The 27,906-nt window shown below is 37.9% G+C and overlaps 1 protein-coding gene across 2 annotated transcripts; it reads right to left on the reverse strand.

The window, feature by feature from the left end:
* Positions 1-594: 594 nt before the first annotated feature.
* On the reverse strand, positions 595-27,906 carry LOC143038437 (uncharacterized). Of its 2 annotated transcripts, none has more exons than XM_076207632.1 (7): positions 27,363-27,906; positions 23,630-23,786; positions 15,211-15,312; positions 13,927-14,077; positions 13,669-13,784; positions 7,325-7,449; positions 595-6,100 (listed from the first exon to the last, which is right to left on the reverse strand). In XM_076207632.1, exons 1-7 carry the CDS (start codon positions 27,708-27,710, stop codon positions 5,921-5,923), a joined length of 1,179 nt encoding a protein of 392 aa, XP_076063747.1. In that variant the 5' UTR covers positions 27,711-27,906; the 3' UTR covers positions 595-5,920. The 2 variants fall into 2 exon arrangements, with proteins under 2 accessions (XP_076063747.1, XP_076063746.1); XM_076207631.1 differs by having other exon boundaries at positions 15,211-15,315; positions 27,363-27,905.

Raw genomic sequence — 27,906 nt, forward strand, 5'->3', positions numbered from 1 at the left:
GATTGAGAGAAGCAAGTAAATGCTTTTGATGATTAAAAAGTGTAATGAGTGGAGGTAGAATGTAGACTGGAAAAACAGGTAAATACCTTGGTGGATTAAAAAGTGTAATGAGAAATAAACTTTTGGGAATGGATAGCAAGAGGAGATTATATGAAATGAATGATTGTGCCGACAGCACTGTATGGGGCAGAAACATGAAACATAAGAGAGGAGTTCAAATGTGTTTGAAATGAAATGCCTGAGAAGTATAGTAAGGGTTACTAGGCTAGACAGAGTGAGAAATGAGGTGAGGAGGAGAGCAGGATGTGAAAAGGGAGTTGGAAGGTAGGATTGATGATAGAGTATTGGGATGTTTTGGACACAAGGAAAAAATGAGGAAAAATTAGTAAACAAATATAATACAGTTCAAAATATTAAAATTCACTAAGATAAACACCTAAGCATTTCATTTATCTAATTATTTATTAATTTGTGTTATTTTTTTTTTATCCAATCTTGTTATGGATCAAATGGCTTTCTATCAGAATGTTTAATGACTGTACCTCATTGTACATTTGATATGATACAACAGTAGGAAAATCATACTCATGTACACTTATTTTACATTTTTTACTTATGGTATGAAAAAAGTCCAAACATCCAACTTATTTGATCATCTGACCAATCAATGGTCCCATGAAAGTCAGATAACCAAATTTTACTGTACAAAGCAAAATGGCCAAAATACACAGAAATAGAAAAGGACTCGGCAAACTTTGACATAAATCAGTTCCCATCCCTTGATAAACCCAATGAAAAGATCACAAACTCAATACTAAAAGCTAGCAAAAAAACATGTGCCTAAAGGCTACAGGAGGAAATTCAACCTAAATTTCACACCTGAAGCTGCTTTTCTAATGAAAAATAAAAATATAATAAAAGGGAAGAAGACTCCATTAGGACAATCAAAGGAGCAATTATAGCTCTTAAGCATTTACATTACCAAAGAAAATTATGATAATGTATATGTGTGTATATATATATATATTATATACATATATATATATGTATATATATATACACATATATATATATATGTATATATATATACATATATGTATATATATATATATATTTAGTATATAAATAGTTATTATTATTGGCCCTTCATCTAAAATGAGCTAAGATAGAAGAGACAACAAATGGTTTTAAGACGAGTGTGGGATAAATGAAGGGTGGGCAGCTTATGCACTTTGACTTGACCACCTACTTTATAAGGGGGCTTTATATCCAGATGGGGAGGGACATCCAATCAGATAATTTGAGAAGTTAACAAATTTGGTTGATTTATATTTAGATTTAATTAATTTTTTTATGTTTTATCTATGTTTACATTTTCAAAATATCTTCTTCCTCATAATATTTCTCAGTACTATGCCTTATGCTTGAATCTTTTAAGCCCACAATCAAAGAGTTGACTCCTGGCATCACCAGACCTCTGCACACCACTGGGTATATGTACATGTACTATGGGCCATTCCCTTATAATGGGGAAGGAGACTTTTAGCAAATGTATTATCATATTTAATAACAACAGCAATAATAATGATAACACATGCATATATATATATATATATATATATATATATATATATATATATATATATATAAATATATGTATAAATATATATATATATAAATATATGTATAAATATATATATATATATATATGCACACACACACACATATATGTATGTATACCAAAAAGCCTTTTTTCCCTCATAAGTGGGTGGTCAATTCAAGCCATTACAAACCTGGCACACCCCACATCTATCCAAAACTCATTATTATTACTATTATTATTACTCAAAATATTAGCAATAATAATAATAGTAATAATAATAATAATAATAATGATAATAGTAATAACAGTTGCTTCAAGTATTAATGATTGGAAACCCGCACCCTCGTAATGGCAGGCAATGGTTTCCGGCTATTCCACGGATCCCTCTGGGAAGAAATGCTGAACTGTTGTCTGTGCTGCATTCGCATAAGACTGTCTGTGTCACCAGTTTATAGTGTGAAAAGGTAGAGGAAATACAGTCTAAGTTGATAGAAAAGATCCTAGTCTTGGTCCACTGACTGAGTGCCTGCACCTCCAGACAAAGGCGAGTGTGTTGATAGGTTTTGAAGAAGGGCATCAGGGAGATGATTTTCTTTGATGTCCATTTCACATGACCACCACTTGCAGACACCCATTATTGGTCCCATAAATTAACAAGTAAAAAAAAAAGTGTATTTACTTAAATTCTGCTGAACCTTTTTGTCTTTTTTCCTTATAGATATAAAATTTTCTGTATTTCAGATGAAAATATTAGACACATAATAGTTTGTACAATAAAGATGCAAGGAAATAATGAGACCTAAAGTACTGTTAAGTATATTTTTCATGTGTCTTTGTGAGCAGTAGCATAAGAAACAACATACAAATTTCACAATGCAAAATAAGATTTCAAAAAAATAAACCAGCATCTTAAGAAACAATCCTTCAATCTGCTCTCTCCTAATCTTCGGACATATGCAGAAAAAATGGAAATAAAAATGACAGACATAAAAGAAAAAAATCATTAAGTTTAATAATTTTTTTTAACCATGAAAAGGTTCTCTCCTACAGCACAAAATACTATTGTCCAACACCAGTGAGATTGCTGGAAGCACAATACAGGCAGTCCTACAGTAGGTAGGTACAAACATTTCTTTCTCTTACTCCAACAAAAATTTACATCAGCAAACAATAAGGCATGTTAATGAAACATCTCAACTCTTAACTGTCATACCCATGATAATGCTGACACAGTGGAACTCTCATCTGCTGAGCATATTATCACAGTTTTACTTTGTGCCACTCAATCCAACACATATAACGGTATGGGTTACATTCATGTGGTTGTGATTTTTTTTTTTTTTTCTTTTTATAATTAAGTACCTTACAAGGCATTTAAGGGGATTACCTATTTTCTAAAAGGCCAATGGGTCAATTACAAACAATACAAGGTTATCTGGCTACTCCATGGTATTTTTAATTTTCGAGTTTTCTGCTCTTACCACATAAAAGGACCATCTGAATCTACAATTTTATTTCTCACCTTTTTGAAAAATACCAATCATACCAAACCACAAAAGAAACTCTTTGACCAAGAGTATCGATAAATCTATGAACAACAATCCCTATAGATCATCCATAATCTTTAAATATTCAAATCTACATTGCATAATTCTGATCTCTCAAGATCTAAGAGATGCGTTGATTATGCTAACTTGTTCAGCAGAAAGTTCCAAATATTTTGATACTGAACTTTTCTAAAACAAGATTATGAGAAGTATATTGGAATTTGGCAGATTAATTGTCACCATAAGTATTGGGCATTTCTTGAAAAAACGTTAGGATGCTAATGGCATGCTTTTTCAAACTCTAGACACCTCATATAGACTCTCTCTTAGCACTACTCCCCATCTGGGGATATTGATTGCATAAGATTAATGCAGTCAGTGCTATCGGGTATTTGTGACACTTTATGGCCCAGAGTTATGTAGCATTTATATTAAGGATGAAGACTAGTCTTCACCTCACAGAAAAGGTTGGTCCAGTTTTAACATCTACTATCCTTCTTTCCAACCGTCTATCATTGGTTAGCATTCATATTACTCCTCAACTTTCCTTTCATGTCTTGTATTGAGGCTAGTGATGACAGGATCAGGGGTAGCCATCAGTCTTGAACCACACACAAGCAATGTAAGACAAAGGGTTACCCAATGAACTGAGAGAGTAGCATGGTTCAACAGCTACCCACATGAATGAGCAGCCCTTTTTAGGAACCACTCTTTGTCTCACATGAGCAGGGGGATTAGAAAAGGTGGTCTTAAACATAGCCATCCTCAATTTTACCTGACTGGGTAATTGCTCCCAGTTAGATCACTCCTCCTACAGTCAAGACAATTATGAGTTTTCAGCATATCTTACTGATAACTTTAACCTCATACTTGGACCTAACTCCAGCACTTACTCATTTCCCAATTTTCAAGTCTCCAACTTCTAATTTAACAGTTCATTTTGCATCCACCAAATCTATGTCTCATCAAATTCCTCAAATGTAACTTTAGTGCTACACTGCCTACTTCTCTTCACTTCCCTGGCAGGCAACAAACATACTACTCACTCTGTGTGATTCACCATGAACTTGGATCAGGTGTTGGACTTGTGATCAACAACTGTTACTCTCTCAGATGAGATCAGAGCTCAAGGGGGACAGTAACAGCTTACAGTAATAGTAAAATTTTCAAGCTGTAAGCATGTTTGAGCTTGGACTTTCTGCATGAAAATCAATACACTGGTCGCTACATTGTGTGCCATATACAACCACTGTCTTTGGCCCACAAATGCAGATGAAAAATTTCAACATCCTAGCCAATGTCTTTTTTGCTGACCATCTCCGATTACTCCTCTGCCTACCTAATATAACAGGTAGGCAAAGACATAACATCCCGAACTAGCTCTGGTAGCACAAGACAGAACATCAGGCTAGACCTGTAGAACACCTATTGGATGACAGTGGTACATCCATACCAACTCATCTGTAACATATTCCTCAGTTCTTGTACAGAAACGGTCATCATACCACAAACTTGGAGGTATTCCTTCACCAAATGTCAATCTACCAACAGTTCAGGGATTGGACCCTGCATGGGGTAGTGACTATATAATATTAAGTTGTTAATATTTTAGGAACTTCAGTGACATCCCTATGAGCCAGAGTCATACATCCTTCCCCCAAAGACTGGAGACTAATTTCCATTCAAAGAAGAATGTTGATCATTTCTATACTTCCAATGTTGTTCCTTCCTGCTAATCTTAAATCTCTTCTATACCACCTTTACGACTACACCTCTTCAGTAAGATATTGTCCTCAAAGATAAAATTAGTTATTAGTGATGAAATATAATACAAGGATGTGCATCCAAAACCCCCTTACACCCCTTCCATCCACCTCATTTGTGGTCTTCCTATCAAGCCCACTCCATCCACTTCTGCTTTTAACATTCTCTTCACTAGTCTTTCCTCATTCATTCTTGCCACATAATCAAACTACCTCCCCACCCTTTGACGTACCTAATCTGACAGCTCTTTTCCACCCCATTCTCTATCTCATCTCTGGATTTCTATTTTCATGACACCTATCATATAGAAGGGTTCAGAAACAGAGGGGCATCCTTGCCACTTTCACTGGTTTTGAGTTAAGCATTAATATATATAGAGGATGCCTACACCTTTCACAATCTGTGGTTAACTTCAAACAAGTAAAAGTAGCAGGGTGCCCTTCTGTTTCTGAACACCTCATATCTCAAAACAAAACCAGACTCTTCCTTTCTTTGTGTGTACAATCACTCCTTCACTCACCTTTCTCTTTATATCATTCCCTAAATACCTGTTTTTCATAACACTTTTCATTCCACCAAGATATTTACTTGCTTCCTTTACTTTATAATTGACTTCAACATTTATTACTCCACTCAATTGCACATACAACCCCAATTATCTAAAACTTCACTTCTTCCAGCCTCTCACCTTTCATATTCACATTAAACCTGCCATTCAGTCATTAACATGACTGCTTATAACTAGACAAAATCCCAGAATGATGTTATATTCTCTGTACAATATTAAGAACTGTGATTCTACAACATAAATATTTATGAATTTTTCAATAACATATACAAGAATAAAATTAAAAGTGGGAGATTACTCTGTTTCCTTTATTGAAGATAACTATGAAATAAGGCATATCCTACCTTGGCTTACATGAACACTGATCAACCTTTGGTATAAAATTTCTCTTCCAATTAATGTTTTTTTTTTACTACAAAAGCTTCTTCCCTCCTGTATCTAACTAATTTTTGATTTAGAGAGATCAAGATCTTGCAGTGAATGGAGTAAGGCTTGTAGATCTTTCTCCACATCCTTTCTTGAGTCTGAGAGTGATAGCTGATTTGAAAATGATGACAAAAGCTCAACTTCTTGTATGTTACCTGACCGTTGAAGGTATGTCCTCATCATGTCAATAACCTGAAAAAAGAAAACAAAACAAAAATCTAAATCAATTATTCTGTTATTTGTTTTTATCATTATATAAAACTTGCATATATATACCAATGGCTTTTTCCACCTTATAAGGGAAGTAGCCAAAAAAGAAAGGCACAAAATCCACTTCCACCCATTCCATCCCCACTTACTCCATTCCCATTCACCCTCCTCCCTCCCTCTTATCTTGGCTCCTCCTGGATGACGGGTCATCCCTGTATCTCATCCACTGCCCTGGGTCAGAAACAATGTAGTAAGACCCAGGCCTTTTGGTACATATATACATATATATATCACACAGGAAACTCAGAGTCGGAGGAAAAAAAACTTTGAATAAAGAAGATTCCTATATTTTGGCTATCAACTGTAGCCCTCTTCAGGAAAGTACATATTTATATATATATATATATATATATATATATATATATATATATATATATATATATATATATATATATATATATATATATATATATATATATATTATATATACACATACCAAAAGGACTGTTCCCCATTATAAAGGAGGTATCCAGCCAAGGCATGAACCAACCCTTCACCCAATCCACATCCATCCACTTGCTTTCCCTTTTACCTTAGCCTTAACATAAAAAATATTATCAAAATTATTTCTGATTAAAAAAATGTCTTCCTATAGGGATAGATAGTGACAGCCTACAGTGACAATGTCACTGTATTTCAGGGATGGTCATTTACTCTCTGGGCAACAGCACCATGCAAAGACTATTAACCTCTTCAATATGAGCCCAATACTAGTATGCAGTGTTAGGCTGCCTAATGTACAATGATTTGATGATGTATCACAATATGCGCATTATAGAATATAAGGTTACAGCTGTAATATTCATTCTCTTTCACCCTGAATGTTGATGATCACATAAAACGTGATCAAGCATTTTCACAGAATACAGGGGTCACTCAGCTATAACCACAAATTAAACTTAATCAGGACAATGATGATGGCATCTTCATATACCCACTCATGGCTCATGATGCCAACATTGGCATCATAGTATGCTAAGGGTTGAATCAGTTGTCGCAAGGATATATAAAACAGTAATACAAAATATGAAACATCTTACGCATCAATTTGCTTACTGAAATGGTGTGATGCACTTGCAGACCATTGAATACAATGAAAGTTGTCAAAGATAACAATATACATTTGTGAAATATTTTTTTAAATACCTGTTGAACTTGGCTTTTGATTTGTAGTGAAGAAGCATTTGAATCTCGCTGGAGGAGTTTGAGTTTTGAGCAGGCCAAGTGTAATGGAGAGTAACCTTGGTTATCAGCCTGTTCCACATTTGTCCCTATTGATAATGAAAAATAACAAAAATCGCAATTAACAATTATAAAAATAACTAATAAAAAATAATAAAAATTACAATTAACCACTTCAATACAAGTCAAATTCTTGTGTGCAGCATTGGTTGCCATATGTACGCTGCATCACACTACCCACATTATAAAAAATAAAGTTGCTGCTGTATTACTTGTTATCTTTTACTCTGAGTAATAATAAACACAGAAAACATGATCAAAACAGTTCACAAAATCCAGGGGTACCTCATGTATAACTACAAAAAATATACATAATTAAAACACCGACACTGGCATCCTTGTGTACCCACTCACTCTTCATGACATCTCTGTAGGGGTCATCGTACCAAAGTGGTTAAGGAAATCATGCATTTATAAAGTCATATTCACAAAAATATAATGGGGCCAAAAATGATCAATTTTTAACTTGCTATGATAACATACAATATTATCTGATAATACCTATATAAACTGGATATCCGAGAAGATGAAAACAGAGAATGTATGTTAGATATATCAGATGTTTTCAGGGCCTGACAATCATTTATATGTCACATAATTTCATAATTTTCCAGTTCATAAAAGGCTTTTTGCATATTTCCTAAAACTGCACTACATGTTATAGTGTAAATACTGTGCAATATAGTGATATATTGAAACACAGCACTGTATTGCAGTACAATAAAATTTCAAAGATTCAAATTATCTAGGCACAACTAAGTGATTCAGTTCAACATCACAAATTCCTCTCAGAGAGGGCTAAGACAGTGCCTCCTTACAGAGAACTTTCTTTCAAGCTGAATTGAAGAAGAAGAAGAAGAAGAAGAAGAAGAAGGAGAAGAAGAAGAAGAAGAAGAAGAAGAAGAAGAAGAAAGAAGAAGAAGAAGAAGAAGAAAAAGAAGAAGAAGAAGAAGAAGAAGAAGAAGAAGAAGAAGAAGAAGAAGAAGAAGAAGAAGAAGAAGAAGAAGAAGAAGAAGAAGAAGAAGAAGAAGAAGAAGAAGAAGAAGAAGAAGAAGAAGAAGAAGAAGAAGAAGAAGAAGAAGAAGAAGAAGAAGAAAAAAAAAATAATAATAATAATAAAAAAATAAATAAATTGAGAATTACACTTGAATACAATACTACAGCATGGTTTCCAATAATAAGGAAAACCAACATAAACACTATACAAACTGTATAAAATAAAGCTGCACCAAAACCACTCTAAATGAACACCTACACATAGAAAATGATATGAGTGTGACTGGTACACAGTTCAATACAAGAGCCCTCAACACTACCCATCCACCTCATTACATCAAACTAGTGCATATGCTGCCCAACAATCAAGAAAACAAATATGTTGTAGACACCCTACAAACTGCACAAAACAATGCATTGTGTATTATGACATGATGCACCAAAACTACCCCAAAGAGAACATCTGCTTACAGAAACCAAAATCCTCCCTATAAATCACCGCATGAAAATAAGAGCCCTCAATCTCCCCCATCTATTATATAACATAAATACAACCAAATGAATGCAACAAAGAACTGCACCAACAATACTACTAAAACATTTACAAACTACCACCTCCACCATACAACACACTCATATAGAAATACATATTTTCTCAGATTAAAAAACAAGTATTTCAAGACAATCAAACTCACTACTCCTCCAAATCCCATGACTGCATTCAGATCACCATCCAGCACTAAAACAAAGGGAATGTATGTTGAGCAAGGAAGAGAAGACAAATGAGTGGAAAGTGGTTTTGAATGGATGATAAACAGGTCTTGATGAGGGGGGGGAGGAGGATCACCATGTAATAAAGTTAATGAAGTAGAAGGGATAAATCAGCTTTGAGTGTTGGGCCCTGCTGTGAAGGTGCTGTGTCTTGCTGCATTGCTTCTGATACAGGCAATGGGTGGGGGAGAGGGATGGCTCTTCATCCACAAGGAGCTAAAATCAAAAGGGAAAACAAACATGTAGTGGATGGGTATGGGATATGTGAAGGGTGGGTACATGGCTTGGCTGGTCACTTCTCAGGGATAAGGGCTTTCTAGTATATGTATGTACGTAATAGAAAACCAATGAGTTGAGTTCCATTAATCAATTAATCCGCTGCCATGGTTCTCTCGTGTGTGAGACCCATGAAACTGGCCATGGGAGATGTACTCTGTGTCTACTATGTGGTAGTTACGAGTACATCTAGGGAATCTAGCATGTGTTGCTAGGCTAACTCTGTATTGGTTGTTTCAGTGTAGAGTAGTGACCTGAATGTGAAGTGTGCTAATGCAATTTGTTTATATTTACCTAATTCTAATATAAAGGATAAGAACTATGATCAAGGGGTCTTGTCTCTGTCTCCAATTATCAAACTTTACTTTAAGTTAATTTATGTTGTCTACTTTGAATGTCTGTTCTAACTGATACATAGGAGCTACAACCTGACCTTGCTGACAGTCTGTCTTAGTTATAATACTGACAAGGAGCAATCTAGTTGTATATCTTCCTCAGTAGCAATGCCAAATAATAACTACAATCAGGATCCTATTTCATTAACCAGTCCTCTCTTAGTGCATGCCTGGGCACTTGGCTAACATGTTCTGGAGACCAGCCTAACTTACTTTCTGAACTGGGGATCAGTTCAATTAACCTTGAGATTCAATAATAAAGATATCTGTTGAGCTAACTCCCTAGATACATATGGGGCAGGCTGGATCTCACCTAGTTAAGTGTTGATATGGGAAAGGCTGTGCAGGGCTGGGTCATTTATTTCTCCTAGCCAGAGCAGGTGATAGAAGGGGAGATGTATTATGAGGGTGTCCTTCACTACACGTAGGGAACCATGGAGGGGAATGGATGACACCCAAGTTTCTATGTAGCTGGCCGAACTCCTATGTATAAGGTTATCCATAGAAGAATGATTATCCGTTTTAGTCTGTAAGTAAGAGTATTGTATGGTATCTCTTTTCCCCCTTGGAAAGGAAATAGCACTAATCTTAATGTATTTTACAGCTCCATACTCTTCATGCTGTTGTGATTTAAGCTGACTAATCATACAAAATCTCTTTACACTTACATAACTCACATGCAAGTACAAGGTTCTAACTCTATGAGAGGACTGTCTCCTTTTGAAATATCCTTAGGCAAATACTTTCTTCTTGATGGAGGCTCTCAAGAAATTATGTAAATTCTTTGCTTGAGCTTGAATCCGAGCTCATAGGTCAAGAAAAGAATATCGCGTGATGGCCAATTGCAAGACGAGTTTGTTTCACCTCTTTAGCTTCTGTTTTGTCTCAGATTCATATGAAAGTAATCTATTTTCGGTATCATATTTTTCCTAATCCTTAATGATTCTAAATAAATTTCCTATCCTGTTTGTAGATGTATAGGAATCTTTTAATTTCACTTCCTATCTTGTTTGTTTCTTAGGCACTTTCCTCATAACTATATATCTTATTTGAAGTTGTATTATTTCACCTATGTTGTTTAGCAATGTTTCAACTTTTGACATATCTAATATGTCTAACTTGCTTATGTATCTTCAGATAGAGGTGAGGATATTCACAGATTTTGAAGACAAGTGACAGAGAGACAATTCTCTCCGATGCCCACGTCCCAAAAACACAAGCAGGTATCTGTCAATAGACCCACTTCTTGAGGAATAGATTAATGAAGATGGCATGAAGAACTGAAGATCAGGTTGGAGGGATGTAAATAGTGGGGTCCCACAGGGACTGGCATTGTCACTGATAATGTTCTTATATACATATACCTTCAGGCAGTGGGTGAGCTGCATCCCTGACCCGTCATCCAGGCGGAGCCAAGATAAAAGGAAGGGAAGGGGGTGGATGGGAGTGGAGTATGTGGGGATGGAATGGGTGGGAGTGGTTTTTATGCCTTTGTTTTTTGGCTACCTCCTTTGTAAGGGGGAAAAAGCCTTTGGTATATGCATGTATGTATACATATACCAAAAAGTTTCCTTTCCTTTTGGCTGATTCAGAGCATAAACCCACTCTGCACCCATCCCAATCCCATTCATTGTCCTTCCTACCTCAGCACCCCATGGAAAGGTCATCCCTGTCACTCACCACAATGCCTGGGTCACAGTGGGATAAAAGAAACACAAGGGGACATGAAAAGAAACTCAAAAAGGATAGTTATAGAAGACATCTGGAGAGAGAAAAAAAAAAAAAAAAAAAACACAGAGTGGTGGATGTGTGGAACAAATTGGACGAAACAATAGTGTGTGCGAACACTGTACAAGAATTTAAGAACAAACTAGATATTGTGAGATACAAAGACGGGTCACTACAAGCATAGCTCCCCTTCCCGTATAATATAACTAGAAAAATAAAGGCAATGCAGCAACTGGACCTGTTTTACCCTCATTGCTTCATTACATGGCGACCTCCCCTTCTTATCCACTCAAGAAATTTACTGAGAAGACAAAATTAACATCTCTTCAGGCTGTGTCCTTTTCTCACCCATTTACAACCACTCTCCATTCATTCCTGTCTTTTGCATTCTCTTTTTCTTGTTCAACATACATAAATGACAATCAACCCATCCGTTTTTGATTGATTGAATACATAAATGATATGACAGATGGAATGAACATTTACAAGAACCTATTTGCTGATAATTCAAGCTACATATCAGATGAGATTGGAAGACTAGACAACAGGAAACACCATGCTAGGCCGATAAATTGAGACTGGAAGTACTAGAACATTCTACCTATGTTTTACACACACGATTGTGTTTCCGTGTAATGCTGTAAGCCATGGACCAATAGTAAGAAATAAAAGTTTTTTAAATCTAAAAATCAATCAAGATTTAGTTGAGTCTGTTATTTTATATTACTGCATCAGTGTTTAGTCAAGTTTGTTATTTTAGTTTACTGTATCAATGTTTATCTTAAAAAGTTCCAACACCTCTATTACATTCCTCCTAAAACTCTATACACTCATCCAAATAAATCCAAAATGCTTCTCTCTCCTCTTTATTTTTCTCACTATCAGGGCCATACGCTCTCACAAGTTCCTATATCTCCCATCCCAATCTCACTTTTGCCCACATTATCATCCTCAATGACACTTCTTTTACCTTTCCCTTTCAGTTTCATTTCACTTTACACTAACATATCCATCTTTCTTCTTACAAAAAACACTACCAATCTCTTCCTTTATGTTCTCATCTGTACCACATTCAATGGTCCAATTACTCCTTCCCCTCATGCAGAAAAGAAGACATAGAATATGAAATTGTAGTTCTCATTATAGGCATATCAAATATTATCAATGATTCTGATATAGAAGTGTGTGTGGGCACAGTACAGTGGCAGCCCCCCCCATAAGGCATGATTAGCCCACCAAAATTTAATTCCTGGCTATGGCCCAGCCCTTGAAGCTGCATCTCTGGACTGAAATGATGTTGGTCATGTAATGTGAAGATGATGCTTACCGATGCTCATCTCACTGGACCATCTTTTATAGAATCTCATCACTGGTCCCTCCAATCCAAGTTGAAAATTACTGACACAACTAAAACCAGCTGCTGTGCATTTCTATCTATCCCTGTACCAAGAGCCTTTTCCCCCTTATAAGGGAGGTAGCCAAGTCAAAGACATGCACCCACTCCCATCCATTCCACTTTTCTCCACTCTCCCCTTCCTCCCTCTCATCTTAGCTCCTCATGGATGACAGGTCATTCCTGTATTCTGCCCACTGCTCTGGGTCAGAAGTATTGTAGCAAGAGACAGTACATACACAGCAAGGCTATTTCACTTAACTGGTGACCCCTTTCTCCATCCTCTTATGCAGAATGATAGAAGATAGAGAGAAATCCCTTCAGGCTGTGTCATAATATCATTCATACACAAGCACCCCCTACCCCCTCTTTTCCTTGCATAACAGTATCATCTATACACAGCCACTCTTCACTCATCCTTATCTCCAGCCTTCTCCCTTCCTTGCTTAACAGATATTCCCTCTTTCTCAATGCCCCCCTTCATCCCATCCATCCATCTCATCCTTGGTCCTCCCTTCAAATTCACTCCCCCTACCTCTGCCTTACACACCTCTTTACTAATCATTCTTCACTCATTCTTTCCACGTGTTCAAACCATCCCAATGCTCTTCCATCAGCCCTATCTGTGCACTTAAAAACCAAAATATATGTGATGTGGGCACCAACTATAGTATGTGTTTTATACTGACCAGCTTTGAGTAAGAGTGTAACAGTTGGGATATGAGAGGTGCAGGCTGCTAAGTGGAGGGCTGTATTTCCAATGGCATCTTTTTGGTTGGGATCGGCCCCATACTGAAGTAGAAGTCTAGAAAAAAATTATATATATATTTGTGAGTTTAACAAATAACTCAAAGATCTAATAACTTCTGTCATAACAAATGACTATGAAATCAACAATTCCATGATAAACCTTGTATTCCATTAAAAGACTGGAGGAATACCTTTACCTTACTACATCTGTATAGCCTTTTGAAGCAGCAATATGAAGTGGAGATCTTTGTTTGTCATCGGTCACCTTAGGATTCACATTTTCTCGCAAGAGTTTTTCCACCGTGTCGACATTATTCAAACTTGCTGCAATTCGGAGTTTTCTTTCCTCTATTACAAAAATAGTTTTATTAGAACCAAAGAGAACATTAATTTACTTGTTATAATATGTACAAATATTTATGAATATTAGCTAATACATTTGGCATGGTATTAATGCTTAATATGTATTAAGTGGACAAGTTTATGACCTTTTCCAAATAATGACATACAGCATATTAAATGCTTTGGCTGACAGGCAATTTTGTGAAGCTCTGGGATGGATTCTGGAGTAAATGATAAAAATATTGTCTTAATTTTTACTGACTGAAACCATGGCCCCCCCCAGATGAAGGTCAAGGTGTTAATAGGTTTTGAAGAAAGGCAATAAGGAGATGATTCTGTCCGCAATGAAATGGCTTTCAAGTGATAAAAATTCCCTTTAGTCCAGAAAATATTACTTACAGTTGCCTTGATTTTCACTGTCTGGAAATAAATCCACAACCCCACAGTAAGCAGCAAGAGTCATAAACTCTTATAGATCTATCTAGGAACAAACTTTGGAGTGTTGTCTGTATAATATCAGTGTGGGACCGTTTCTATGTTTTCAATAAGGGTGGCAAAAAGAATTTCTCTGATATTCACTTCAGAGGACTATCAATGGCTGGTACCCATCACTGGACCTTCAGTTAAGATTCTTCCAGTAAACTTCATAAAATCACCTGTCAATAACTGGAACTAATTCCATATGTCACTGGGTTGAACATAGCAGCAATATTTAATTCAAAGTAAGAAACTAGGACAAAAGAGGGTCTGGAAGTAAGACTAATATGAGCCCTCATCAAAGTTCTCATGCAGATGGCCAAACAATAATGGCTCAACACTGCAGCTTGCAGCCATAAACGCAAATTTACCGCAATAAGCTAGAACTATAGTTGATACAAAACAGAATGCAATACTAAGTCATTATGCAAATGTAAAATGAAGATGTTACGAATACTCAAATATAAAACTAGAATCTTATTGCAGCCATAAATGCAAATTTACCGCAATAAGCTAGAACTATAGTTGATACAAAACAGAATGCAATACTAAGTCATTATGCAAATGTAAAATGAAGATGTTACGAATACTCAAATATAAAACTAAAATCTTATTGCATAGACGAGCGATACCAAACACTAATCCTGAATGACAAGACTTACTTGCTTTAGCAGAAAATAGTTCAAAATGATGTTTTGCTTTCATTCGCCTGCTCTGCAATTTCCTCAGCAGGTCGTGATTTTCATAGGGTGTTACTGCATAACCTGCTGTTGTTAAAGAAAATAGTGGTCGGAACTTTTGTCAAGTCACAGTTCATACATGTTATGGTTATGAAATAAAATAATAATTTTCCCCCGAGTTTTTGTTGGAGATATAATTTTTGCTCTACTGGCATATTGTGTGCACAGGGGTGAGAAGCCAGAGTTAGAGGCAATCACTGGGTTACAAGAGTTGGAGTAGGTATAAAAATACATTTATTCAAAGTACATCTACCATATATGCCAGCATATAAGTTACTTGAGAAATGCACAATTATTCACTAATTTAATCAACCAATCCTTCATGTAGGAGACTAGGGTTGTGGAGTTGGATTTAATTGTATTTAAAAATATCCAACTCCAACTCCAGGAAATTTTAGGGCTGTACTTTTAAAACCTTTCACCAGCCTTGAAAAACACTATCATTATGAAATACCTTCTATTAGAAAATAACTTCGGTAGCTATATTCACAGAAACTAGATTTTATTGATTACCTATTAAGACACCTAAGGTTACCTAGAAAACCAGGTCAAAATCGACCTTCTAGTGGTAGACAGCATTCACTAGGGGTGGCAAAAAGTTTTTAAAGTACAACCGTCACCCTTACGGTTGCAACTCTGACTTCAACACCCCCTATATCCCTTTCCTTCTCTCTCTTCTGCAGTGCAGTAGGCATACAACATTATTTACACATCCATATCATTAACGTACATAATACTGTAAATGAATCAAACTGATCAGCAAATTTGGATAAGTTATCATTCTATATATATTTTTCAATTGTGTCTATCATTAACAATCTGCTGTAATAACCACACCACTAGACCCTCCCCAAACATACAAAAGATCTCACCCTCACTGGTCAAATACGATGTGGAAATCAATTAACGATCTCCTCTCAGATCCCTTCCCCATAACTCACAGGTAAAATAAATCCTACCTCAAAAAGGATCTGAGTTGAGAGGAATAATGAAAGGGTTTTTGAATGGGCAAGGAATGGGTGTATGCTTTGATTTAACTTCCCCTCTTTCTAAGGGGAAATGACCTTTTGGTATATTTACTTAAATGTAGTATACAGGAGAGGAGCATTGCTCATTGGGTTCCATGTCCTTCTCTCCAATTAAGCATACTGTGTGTATTTACCTAATTGTAGTACGTATACAGGAAAGGAGCAACGTTCGTTGGCTCCTGTATCCTATTCTCTTATTTTCTAACATATCTAGACTATTCATGTACGGTTCCAACTTAATCTATATCTTTGTGTGTGTGTATAAGTATGTGTGTTTAATGTGTGCATGTGCGTACACGTTTATGTGCATTTACACGTATTACGTGTGTGTGTATACCTATGCGTGTGTGTTCGTGTGAGAGAGAGAGATGTGAAGAAAATGAAAGGAGCATGTGGGATTATGAATGCCAGGGATGCAATTGCATAACACATAAACGACCTTCATATCCTTAGGGAACGAAAAAACACAAACAATCAAAGAAGACTTTGGGTAATTTCCTTTGGTAAGCAATAACAGAGCTTCAGACATTAAATTAAGGCGTTGATATATTCATCTTGGGAAGCGATTCACGTAGCCTACAATGTTTACGTTGGGAATTCATACGTCTATACTGAGCGGTAGTGCACATTCGTAGCGTTTAAAAGGTCAACTGAGGTTTTCAAAGAGGTGGTGAATATTTGCTAGATGTATGGTTTAGTCACTTTTTGTTAAAAAGCAAAAATAAATCCTAATTACTAAGCAATGTGATATAAAGGCCTATCAAGATTTCGGTAGCAGACGAACTTCGCCGATCTTCGGCTGTTCTCGTAAGGCTGTGACGTCAACCTCGCTGTTTACATTCTGATGCATCCATATGCGTGCACTATAAAATGCCGTGCTGCGCTGTCAACTTAATCAGTGATCTGTCATATTTCATGTGTTAGCAAGGTTTTATCAAGTATTTAGTTCGAAAATGGTTTATTGTGTTGCCGCAAATTGCAACAGTGATTCGACGAAACTTTTTGCTGCGGATGGACTTAATTTTCATTCTTTTCCGAAAGATCCTGTTCGCAAAAAGGACTGGATCATTCGGTGCAGACGGCACGAGTCATGGAAGCCTGGACTGAAAGCGAAACTCTGAAACATAAAAAAAAGTATATTCTGGACTTTGGCCTTGCCGAGTCACTAGAAATTAGCATGAATTCCATTCTAAAAGAAGATGCAACACCGACAATTTTTGTCATCGACAAGACCCCAAGTTAGGCAAGCAAACGCCGTCGAAGGAACACTGCTACTGAAAAAAGACAACGCCTGGAAGTAGGTGTATTAATCTGTGTCATGTGTATAGGTAGGCCTGTGTTATCTACGCTGTCACTGACAATCGTTAACAAACATGGTTGGGCTTGACTAACGATTTTTGGGCTAGGCTTAAGAAGATATAGGCTAAGCAGATATAAACTAGCTAGTGTGACAGGCATGACGATGATGACAGGGGCTTCCATAATAGGCCTATGACCACGTCATGTCAATTGGAGTCAACCAAATTAAAGTCTGTTTATTGAGAGTCAAATAAGTGGAATCACCCCCCGCTCCCCCACCATCACCACCCCAGAAGGAGTTAAGCCTAATTGTCCTGGACCAGAAGGGAGGAATTCGTACTGATATAGACCTAATTTTTTCAGATGTTACAAAGTGCCTATGATGAATATTCACCTTCTGCAAGTACCACTACCAGCGAAATTGAGATGGAATGTGAAAGTGACCATGGTGACAGTTCCAGGCACATGATTGATGGCTTCTCTACCCTCACAGCAACCACTACCTATGGCAGATAATTTTATAGCCATGTCTACGAGTATCTTTTGTTAGCCTTCCTCTCACCCTCTGTCAAATTATTTCTCTATTCTCTTTGCTACATAGGCCTGTTTTATTGTAACTTATCACATATAAATTAAATTTGTAATTCATGAATCCTTGAAACTTTTGCCTGTAAATAGGAAGCTTGGCATCCAAATCCGATAAGTCTTCTTCACTTGATGTGAAGTCACTTTCGTATCGCTGGCCATGTCCAAGAACGTAAACAACAAACTTTACGTCATCAGTTACCCTAGCGGTTGAAGATGTAACTACGACATTGAAAGGTTCGTCTACTATCAGACACTTTTAAGATCATGCTATCTGGATAAAATCAAGACTATCAAATGCTACAAACGTGCATTTTTGGTGTTCTAACTTCTAAGTTATATTCTCATACATGAAATAAAACAAATAAAGAAATCCAAAACCTTCTCAGTCGACCTGGGATAAACAACTATTCGTGTACTCAAAGTCGAATATACATATAATCAGAGCTGTGCGCGTTCCTAGGTGCGTTCCGCTTTAGTTTGGCCGCGGTTAGCGCTCCCAAACTATTAAGGCAATATAGTTGCCGGTATAGTAAGTGGCCTACCTTTTGGATGTGGCCTACGAAATTTTCTTTGGTATAGTATGTGGCCTACCAGACTTTTATTTCGGTATGAACCTGTCTCTTAAGCTTTAATAGTTTGGGAGCGCTAACCGCGGCCAAACTAAAGCGGAATGCATATAGGAACGCGCCCAGCTATGCATATAATGATACACAGATATCGAGTAAGGAATACATATGTACATACACAAACGTAATGAACAACCCGCACACACACAATTTGAGCTTTTTCCAAAGAATTCCAATTATCCCTGAAATATGGTTCCCACTCCTGTGATATGTTACCTAATTTCTTGTGTATGTGTGTGTGTACGTGAGTGTGTGTGTATGTGTGTGTGTGTGTGTGTGTGTGTGTGTGTGTATGTGTGTGTGTGCGCGTGTGTGTGATCCCAGCCTCACTCATCATTAGCATTTGATACGGAACCAAAGGACTCCACTGAGATGTGATGGCTACCCCTCCCCTCCCCGCCTCTCCATCTGGGGGAAAGATTAACCAAATCTCACTCGTTATGCAATAGAAAACGGGAAGTTCTCAAACGAACCCCCCCCCCACACTCCCCTCAACTCCGTCACAGGGAGAAACAAAGGTGAGGAGCCTCATACGCCAGGAGGCGCCGAGCAGCCGCCACTTGTGCTCCATTTGGGGACTGGAAAGCTGGGGCAGGTAACAGTTACTGTTGGGAATCGGAGAAGAGTGCGAGATGGGTGGGAGGGAGGGAGAGGAAAGAGAGAGAGGGGGAAAGGAAAGAGAGAAAAGAATAGAGAGAAAGAGACAGGGAAGAGAGGGGAAAAAGAGAGAGGAAGGAGAGAGTGAGAAATCGTCATTTAACTTTTTGTCATCCAAAATTGCCCATGAAGATCAGTCGACATGTTTAACGATGCAGAGGGGATAGTGACCAGGGAAACGTGTGTTTGTGTGTGCGTGTTTGTGTGTGTGTGTGTGTGTGAGAGAGAGAGAGAGATAGAGAGAGAGATTCACCATGGTCTTGGACCATGTGTTGGACTCGTGATCAACAGCGATTTCCCTCTCGGAAGAGAGCTCACAGTTCATATACGTGTGTGTGGGGGGGGGGTGTTTGAACGGACTGTCGGAGCCAAATGTTTTGATAAAGTGGTCATTTCCGTTAAGGTTCGAACCGGAGGCGTCGTCTCTGCCCATTGTCCCTGTGTGTGATAGGCTACCCCCTCCTCCTCACATACCTATACACGCACACCCTCGTGGGCGGGGAGTTAAGGGCCATTCACACGGTCAAACGGTTTGTCAAACCTAGTTTGCCAAACAAGTGTTTGAAGTGATGTTTGACCGTGTGAATGGGGGTGTTTGGTTGTCAAACACGTTTGACAAACGTGTCTGACCACCAAATACCCCATTCACACGATCAAACATCACTTCAAACACTTTAGACAAACCGTTTGACTGTGCAAATGGCCCTTTACTCTCGTGGGCGGGGAGTTGGGTGTGTGTGTGCGTGTAAGGTCACAGCATTACCCATAGATCGGTCACACGAGCTCTGAGCTCTCTTTTGGGAGGGAAATAGCTGTCGATCACGAGTCCAACACGTGATCCAAAGGTCAAGGTGAATCACACACACACACGACTCGTGGCGCAGTTGGTTGAGTTCCCGGCCGCCACTACGGCAGTCCGGGTTCGAATCCCGCCCAGGGCTGAAATAATTTCAGTATCGCTGCGCTGCGGGTCGTTATTCCAACTCTTGTGGTCGGAGATTTGGGTGTGTGTGTGCGTGTAAGGTGACAGCATTGCCCATAGATCGGTCACATATGACCTGAGCTCTCCTCCGGGAGGGATATAGCTGTTGATCACGAATCCAACACGTGATCCAAGACCATGGTGAATATCTCTCTCTCTCTCTCTCTCACACACACACACACACCTTTACCTGGGCACTATCACCTCTGTATCGTTTAACATAAAAAACACCCCTCCCCCCCCAAAGGGGACAGCAACCCCCCCCCCTCCCATCCCCCGTATCAGGCGCTCCTGGGACGGGGCGGGGTGGGAGTGGGTAGATTGGATTGGAATGGGTTGGGTTGGGTTTGGTTTGGTTGCGTTGGAACAGGGATGGGGATGTGGTTGGATGGTATGGGGATGGGTTGGGAGAGGCAGGGGATGGGGAGAGTTGGGATAGAATGGGAATGGAATGGGGTGGGGATGAGATGGTTGTGGGGTGGGTTACAATGGGTTGGATTAGAATGGGTTGGGTGGGTAATGTGGTTGGAGGTGAACGAGAGGAGGGTCTCAAATCGCATAAGAATAATATATATATAATAATAATAAATGCGTGACTCTGTTACGTAGGGGCGTCACCAAAAGCCTTTAAAATTGTGACTTCGTAAAACTGGGAGTTAATGTGGCAACAATTACAGAAATTGGAACTGACCTAAGATATTTGGTGTGCAAAATAATAATAATAATAATAATAATAATAATAATAATAATAAATAATAATAATAATAATAATAATAATAATAAATGGTTCACATGAAGAATTGTCATCCCAGAATGCCCACATGAAGAATCGTCACCCCACGAGATCGCACCTGAAGAACTGTCACCCCAGTAGGCCGAATATCAACGGTGGAATAAAGATTAAGTTAGGTTAGGTTGAATGAGGATTATGCTTACTGTTATCAACTTATACAACCGGAGAATCGTAACCCCAGGATAGCCCACATGAAGAATTGTCACCCTAGGATAGCCCAAATGAAGAATTATTACCCTGTCGAAGCCTGGGGTGACGATTCTTCATGTGATTATATATATATATATATATATATATATATATATATATATATATATACATACATATGAATGCATATATATATATATATATATATACATACATATGTATGCATATATATATATATATATATATATATATATATATATACATATGTATGTATATGTATAATTATTGTGTCAAATGTGATGAAGTACAGCCGCCACCACATGTAACGAGTACAGCGTTCTCTCTTTTATTATTATTTGTGCGTGGTGTGTGTGTGTAGTGTGTGTGTGTGCGTGCGTGGTGTGTGTTTGTGGTGTGTGTGTGTATGAAACGATATCAATATGGTCGTTTATCAAACGTCACTTAGGCTATATGAGATTAACAATCCCAATGGAATCTCCCTCCCTCTCTCTCTACCGCAGGAATTACTCGACCCAACGCGGCAGATTGCATCATGAGAGCTCCTCAGAGTCTTGTTGTAAAGTCAGAAAATTTAATTGAATATTTCATTAATTTACTTATATATTTTTTAATTCTATAAATGAGATCACAAGGCATTATGGGTAAACTGTAACTCCACTCCTCCGTGACGTCATTAGAACGCATTCGGGTGTAAAGAGAGACTAGGAACTTTAGATTTAGGAGAATGAGAAAAATAGCAACCTCCAGTTCAGGATTCCGTTAGAGGAACAATTCAGGGGATTTATGATATCTAGATTGTACGTCAAGACACGATGGCACTACATATTTGTTACAGAAGCGGTGGGATTAACCCCTACTCGTGAATAAATAATAATGCTATTTTGGCTTTACACTGTCTTGTTACCAAACTCCCTCAGGGTTTATTCTGGCCAATAACAGACAGACAAACATACGAGGGGAGTGTTATCCTAATAAAGGGGTTTAAAACTCGTTCGGTTAATCTCTCGGGGGTTAGGTTCGAACCCAAGTCATCGCGTGGTGGCAGGAGGAAGGACATACGTTCTAAGTCCAGAAGGTTCAACTAAGATCGTATCACCCATCTCCCCCCCCAAAAAAAAAATGTAAATAAATAAATAAATAAATAAATAATAACAAAAGAGATAGACAGCAGAAAGTCCCAATGCAAGACAGACCGCCCTGGGACCGCCCACAACTTCCCGCTAAGTTATTCGCCGTAACTCGTAATTGGGGCTGAGTTGCGAGGTCGTGTGTGTGTGAGTCACCATGGCCTTGGACCACGTGTTGGACTCGTGACTGACAGCTATTTCAGTCCCGGAAGAGAGCTCAGAGCTCATATTTGACCGATCTATGGGTAATGCTGTGATCTTACCCACACACTCACACCTAACTCCCCGCCCACGAGAGTTGGAGTAACGGCTCGCAGCGCAGCGATACTGAAATTATTTCAGCCCTGGGTGGGACTCGAACTCGGACCGCTGGATTAGCAGTTACGAACGCTGCCACTGCCCCATCGAGCTGTGTGTGTGTGTGTGTTCACTATGGTCTTGGATCACGTGTTGGACTCGTGATCGACATCTATTTCCCTCCCGGAAGAGAGCTCAGAGCTCATATATGACCGATCTATGGGTAATGCTGTGACCCTACACACACACACACACCCAACTCCCCGCCCACGAGAGTTGTGGTAACGGGTCGCAGCTCAGCGATACTGAAATTATTTCAGCCCTAGGCGGGATTCGAAACCAGACCGCAGTGGTGGCAGCCGGGAACTCTACCAACTGCGCCACGAGTTGTATAAGTGTGGGCGCGCGCGCGCGCGTTTGTGTATGTGTGAGTGCAGATCTCCAACACTGGACTTCAAACCTAAAACTGACCCATAGTAAATAAATTCTGCTTTCTATATATATATATATATATATATATATATATATATATATATATATATATATATATATATATATATATATATATATATATATATATATATATATATATTACCCATTCCACTTTCACCCAACATTCTTTGCTTCCTTCTCATCTTTGCTCCATGTGGAAGCAAATTACCAAATCAACCCGAAAAGATTCTGGTAATTTCAGAAATTTCGCATTTTCTAAAACTACCAGAATAAATACTGGGAAGTACAACAAACTCTCTTTTGCAAATGATACGTCTACTCACCATATGCCTCATAACCGCTACTAAGACACATTGTAGGTGATATATGTGAAAAAGACAGTCCGGCTGGGGGTTCTGCGTCGTCGCATCCTGATGTACGTCCTTCCAACGGCGACAAGTTGAAATGCAATACACGACCCTCCGGTACTCTTATTTGTGGCTGCAAATAAACAAGACACGTGACATAAACAAAATGTATTAATATTAATCTGAATACAAAATAAAGAGGAAGAAAAAATGGTGGACAACATTTGTTACAATTAATTATACTGGAAAGAACAAAACAGTCAAAACAAGCAATACATGGCAAAACAGGGAGAAAAAGCACATACAATAAATGATCATACAAGGCAATTTGATCTGACCTACTGATGTAACTAAAATCAAAGACATTCTACAGGAATAGATAGACATTATCACAAAACATGTTCTAAATACAAAATTCAAATGATTTGTTGAGACTGCAGCATATAGATGCTGCTGTGAGTGTACTAAAATGAACAGTAAAAGCAGATGAACTGGATGACATAATCCAGTGGGATCGATTAGGGGTATCTGCATGAGGTGGTTTTGCAAGATGGGCATCAGAGAGTCCTTTTCCTGTTGTCAGCCTTCAAACTTGATCAACTTCTTCACTTCCAGTTGGAGGTGGAGCCCCAAGGGGCGGGCACTCGATCTTTGGACAAGGCCCACAATCTCTTTATCAACAAGAACAAAATAATTATATAACATGTGACAAATACATAAGGGAGAAAACATATATCTCCCGATCTATTAATACATAAACACAATAATCACAAATGTACGTTGTTATACACATACATCATAACATTATTTCCTCCACCTTTAACCACAGGGAATGCTGACAATTGGCAATGGCTCCCTTACTTCTATTACTTAAGTCAGCAACATAAATACAGTCCTATACTAATGCAATGCAGACATCAGTCTAAAGTTTCTTCCCAGAGAGATCGACAGGAGGGCCTGAGGACCACTGCCAGTTGCCATAGGGCTGCAGATTTCCAGTCAACAAAACTTGAGGACGCTGGCACATTCCAGTCATGCTCAAATATATATAGGACCTTCTACTGCCTCAGTATTCAAATATCAATAAACATCAATTACAAAACTAACGACCATTCTGGTGTTGGTGTTCAGTAAAAACAATTATCCAGTAGAAATTATACAATCAGACTGTGTACTTAAAATTCTTTCTTGATCTGCCCAAAAGCTGTATGGTGAAACTCACCGTACTGTATTATGGCCACTGCATGGTAGTAATATTCACTTCATTAGAAATATGACAGTGAGTGGATATACAGCTGCATCACGCCTTAGCAAATATCTCATGTAATTGGGATGTGCATATGGATAAAGCATGTACATATCTACAAAGCAATGATAAATGAACAATTGGAAGATATGTACAAACAAAAACTGAGGTACTTCTTGGGTTTTGGACAATGATCAGTTGTAATTTAGTGTAACTGAATTCCTAAATGAATTAAACTGACAGGGACCAATGATGGGTACCTGCTAATGATGGACATCAAAGATACACAGCAGAGAGAATCATTTACATACTGCACATTTGCAAAACCTCCAAATCCCCTTACCTCCATCCAAGGGTGAATCCCCAATGGGCTGGCACTTGGTCTCTGGACCAGGTCTGGAATCTCAGTCAACTGTGTTCCCTTCACATTTTTAAGTAAAGATACCTGACAGAAGATGACTGCTCCCCTTCTCTTACTATTTTCAGTTGTTGAAAAAGAAATAGTCCCACATTGATATGACACATAAAGTTGCTTCTTTGAGAGGCCTATGAGATGGTCCATGGCCCATTGCCAGCCAGTATTGGGCTATGATTTTCCAGTCAATGAAAATCTGGATGGTAATTATTACTAATAAAACTGATTCATTGTTTGCTGTTTATTTTTATATTATAATCAGTTTCACCCCCTTTTCTTTTCTTTTTTTCTCACATGACATCTATACACTTTTTCATGGAAATTATATTCAATAAAGACTGCTAAAAATAAACAGCAATAGTTTTATTTAATCTATGAAATAACAATATCAATACACTAATTGTCTTAGTACATAATAAGGCTCCACATGACTAGTTAGTTCCTGTTTGGAAATTTTTACCCTTCTCAGCAGGAAATAAGTCACACTCACACATACTGAGCTACATTTTGTTCGTTACATTTTAATCATATAAATTTCATAATATTCAATCTCCCAATTCTTCACTTAGATGCATTATAGAATAAGTAAAATATAAAATAAATATCTCTAGCTTTTCTAATAGAAGTGTATAAAGAAAATAAATTTAACTTTTTACAATTATCTGAGTCTATTATGAATTTCATTCTTATAATATATACACTATGTTGGCAATATCATTACAGATAAAATTTACAAAAGAGAATGTAAATAACTAAGAAACTCAGCTCAGTATTTCTACCATACCAAAAGTACATAAGGTGAATGTTATCCATCAGGCAGCACAGGCTGTCTGGCCTATCACAATATTACAGGATCTCATAATTACAAAACTATGGTTTGGCAACACCTTTTAGTAATACATACAAATTTAAACATGTAGTAGTCTTTTCTTTCATATGGGTCACACAATCCACTCAGGGAGATAGGAAACAAACAAGATGGACAGTGAAGCTGCCCATTTTCAAAACCTGTCAAACATTTCACCTCCATCAGGGGCTGCAGCCCTGAGGACCTCACACTTAGTCTCTGGATTGGACACCAGATCTTACTCTATCAACTTCAGTTGTATTTCTTACACTTTTTTCATACATAGAGAGCTGACCGCTACTCTCTTCTCTCTACAACTTTCAGCCAGTGATGTGGAAACAGTTCCACAATGATACAACACAGACAACAATCCAAATTTTCTTTCCAGATAGATCTGTTGGAAGTTCTGAGGGCTGTTGCCAGCCCCTGCTGGGGTACAGGTTTTCCGCTATGTAAAACTCGAGGCAATGATTATCAATAATTGTATCTGAACATGCATAATCATGGTGCAATTCCAGGGGTAATAGTATAACCTAGTACAAGTTCCATAGCCACAAAACAAATTAAAAAAAAGTTTTGTTTCCTTAAGTCATCCCCTAATCTGGTCTATGATAAAATCTGGAAGTAAAATTTTCCAGGCATAAGGCAACTATCTCCTATAATCTAAAGTCACATTTGTGTCATTATACTCATGTTTAAATCCCTTACAGTAATGGGGAGTAAGGAAAATCATATAACTGACTTCTCCATAATAAGGTATGTCCAAGATTAGGTTAGGTTAAGTTAGGTTAGGTTAGATTAAATATTTTCTTTAATCCTATCTAGGCTGACTAAAACAATATATTCTTGGCTATGATTTTTAGATTTGATAAATTTCAAAACTAAATAACTATAATTTTTTCTGATGATTCATTAATGATAACTTCCTTTGATTTTGAAAAAAAAATTCCTTAGAAAAAATCAGATCTTTAATTTAGAAAATGTAAAAGATATATTGACTAAATACCTTCTGAAACACTATAATAAAAAAAAAACAGGGAGATGAATAGCCCACCAGCTATGTATACAGTCACAGGTAACGACTGGCACAGCCCAGGTATAGGAATATTCTTAGTCAACTCAAAACAATCCCTTGATTCAACAATTACAATGCAAATTCCCTATCATTTATTCCCCATAAAAAATGTAAAGTAATGCTAACCATTTTATTCATCTGTTCCAATCCATGTTGTATGATAGATTCTTTCTCTTTAGATGACTTCACAGTCTTCTCTTTTACCTCATCATCAACTGATGCTTTACTCCCTGCTACAGCAGCAGCGAGGCTGCGAAGGGAATTTGGAGCTGCCATATCTACTGCGCCTGACGCCCTGTTAGGCGTGTTTGCAGGTGTAAATGCCTCTCCATTGCGAATAGCAATGTTATTACTTGACTCTGATGCAGAGTCCACTTCAAGTCCAACAGTTGGTTCAACACCAACGAATAAGGTGACTGGCCCCTCCCCTACACTCTGATTGCTGCTCTCAGTCGAGTCAATCCCTGAATCCATGTCGATATTCTTTACGAACACTTCACTAATACATGTAATTTATTACATTATCGTTATTCCACGTTTCTCTCATCAGTTCCAATGCCTTAGCATTAGCTGGCCTCAGAAGTCAGCTGATCTGCACCAACGCTAACATCAAACGTAAACAAAGTCGACTCGGAGGAATTTCTAGTCCTGTTAATAAATTTGGCCCGGG

The sequence above is a fragment of the Oratosquilla oratoria genome, chromosome 24 (genome assembly GCF_046742065.1).
Source record: "Oratosquilla oratoria isolate Oo_2021 chromosome 24, ASM4674206v1, whole genome shotgun sequence".
Taxonomy (NCBI): domain Eukaryota; kingdom Metazoa; phylum Arthropoda; class Malacostraca; order Stomatopoda; family Squillidae; genus Oratosquilla; species Oratosquilla oratoria.

Bases quoted from the DNA above. Each gene is read 5' to 3' on its own strand.
- LOC143038437 (XM_076207631.1), bottom strand. From the start codon at position 27,710: ATGGATTCAGGGATTGACTCGACTGAGAGCAGCAATCAGAGTGTAGGG. The intron at 23,787-27,362 runs GTTAGCATTACT...GTTTATTTGCAG, and splicing joins TGGAACAGATGAATAAAATG to CCACAAATAAGAGTACCGGA. The intron at 6,101-7,324 runs GTATTTAAAAAA...TTCTTTTTTCAG, and splicing joins TCAAAAGCCAAGTTCAACAG to GTTATTGACATGATGAGGAC.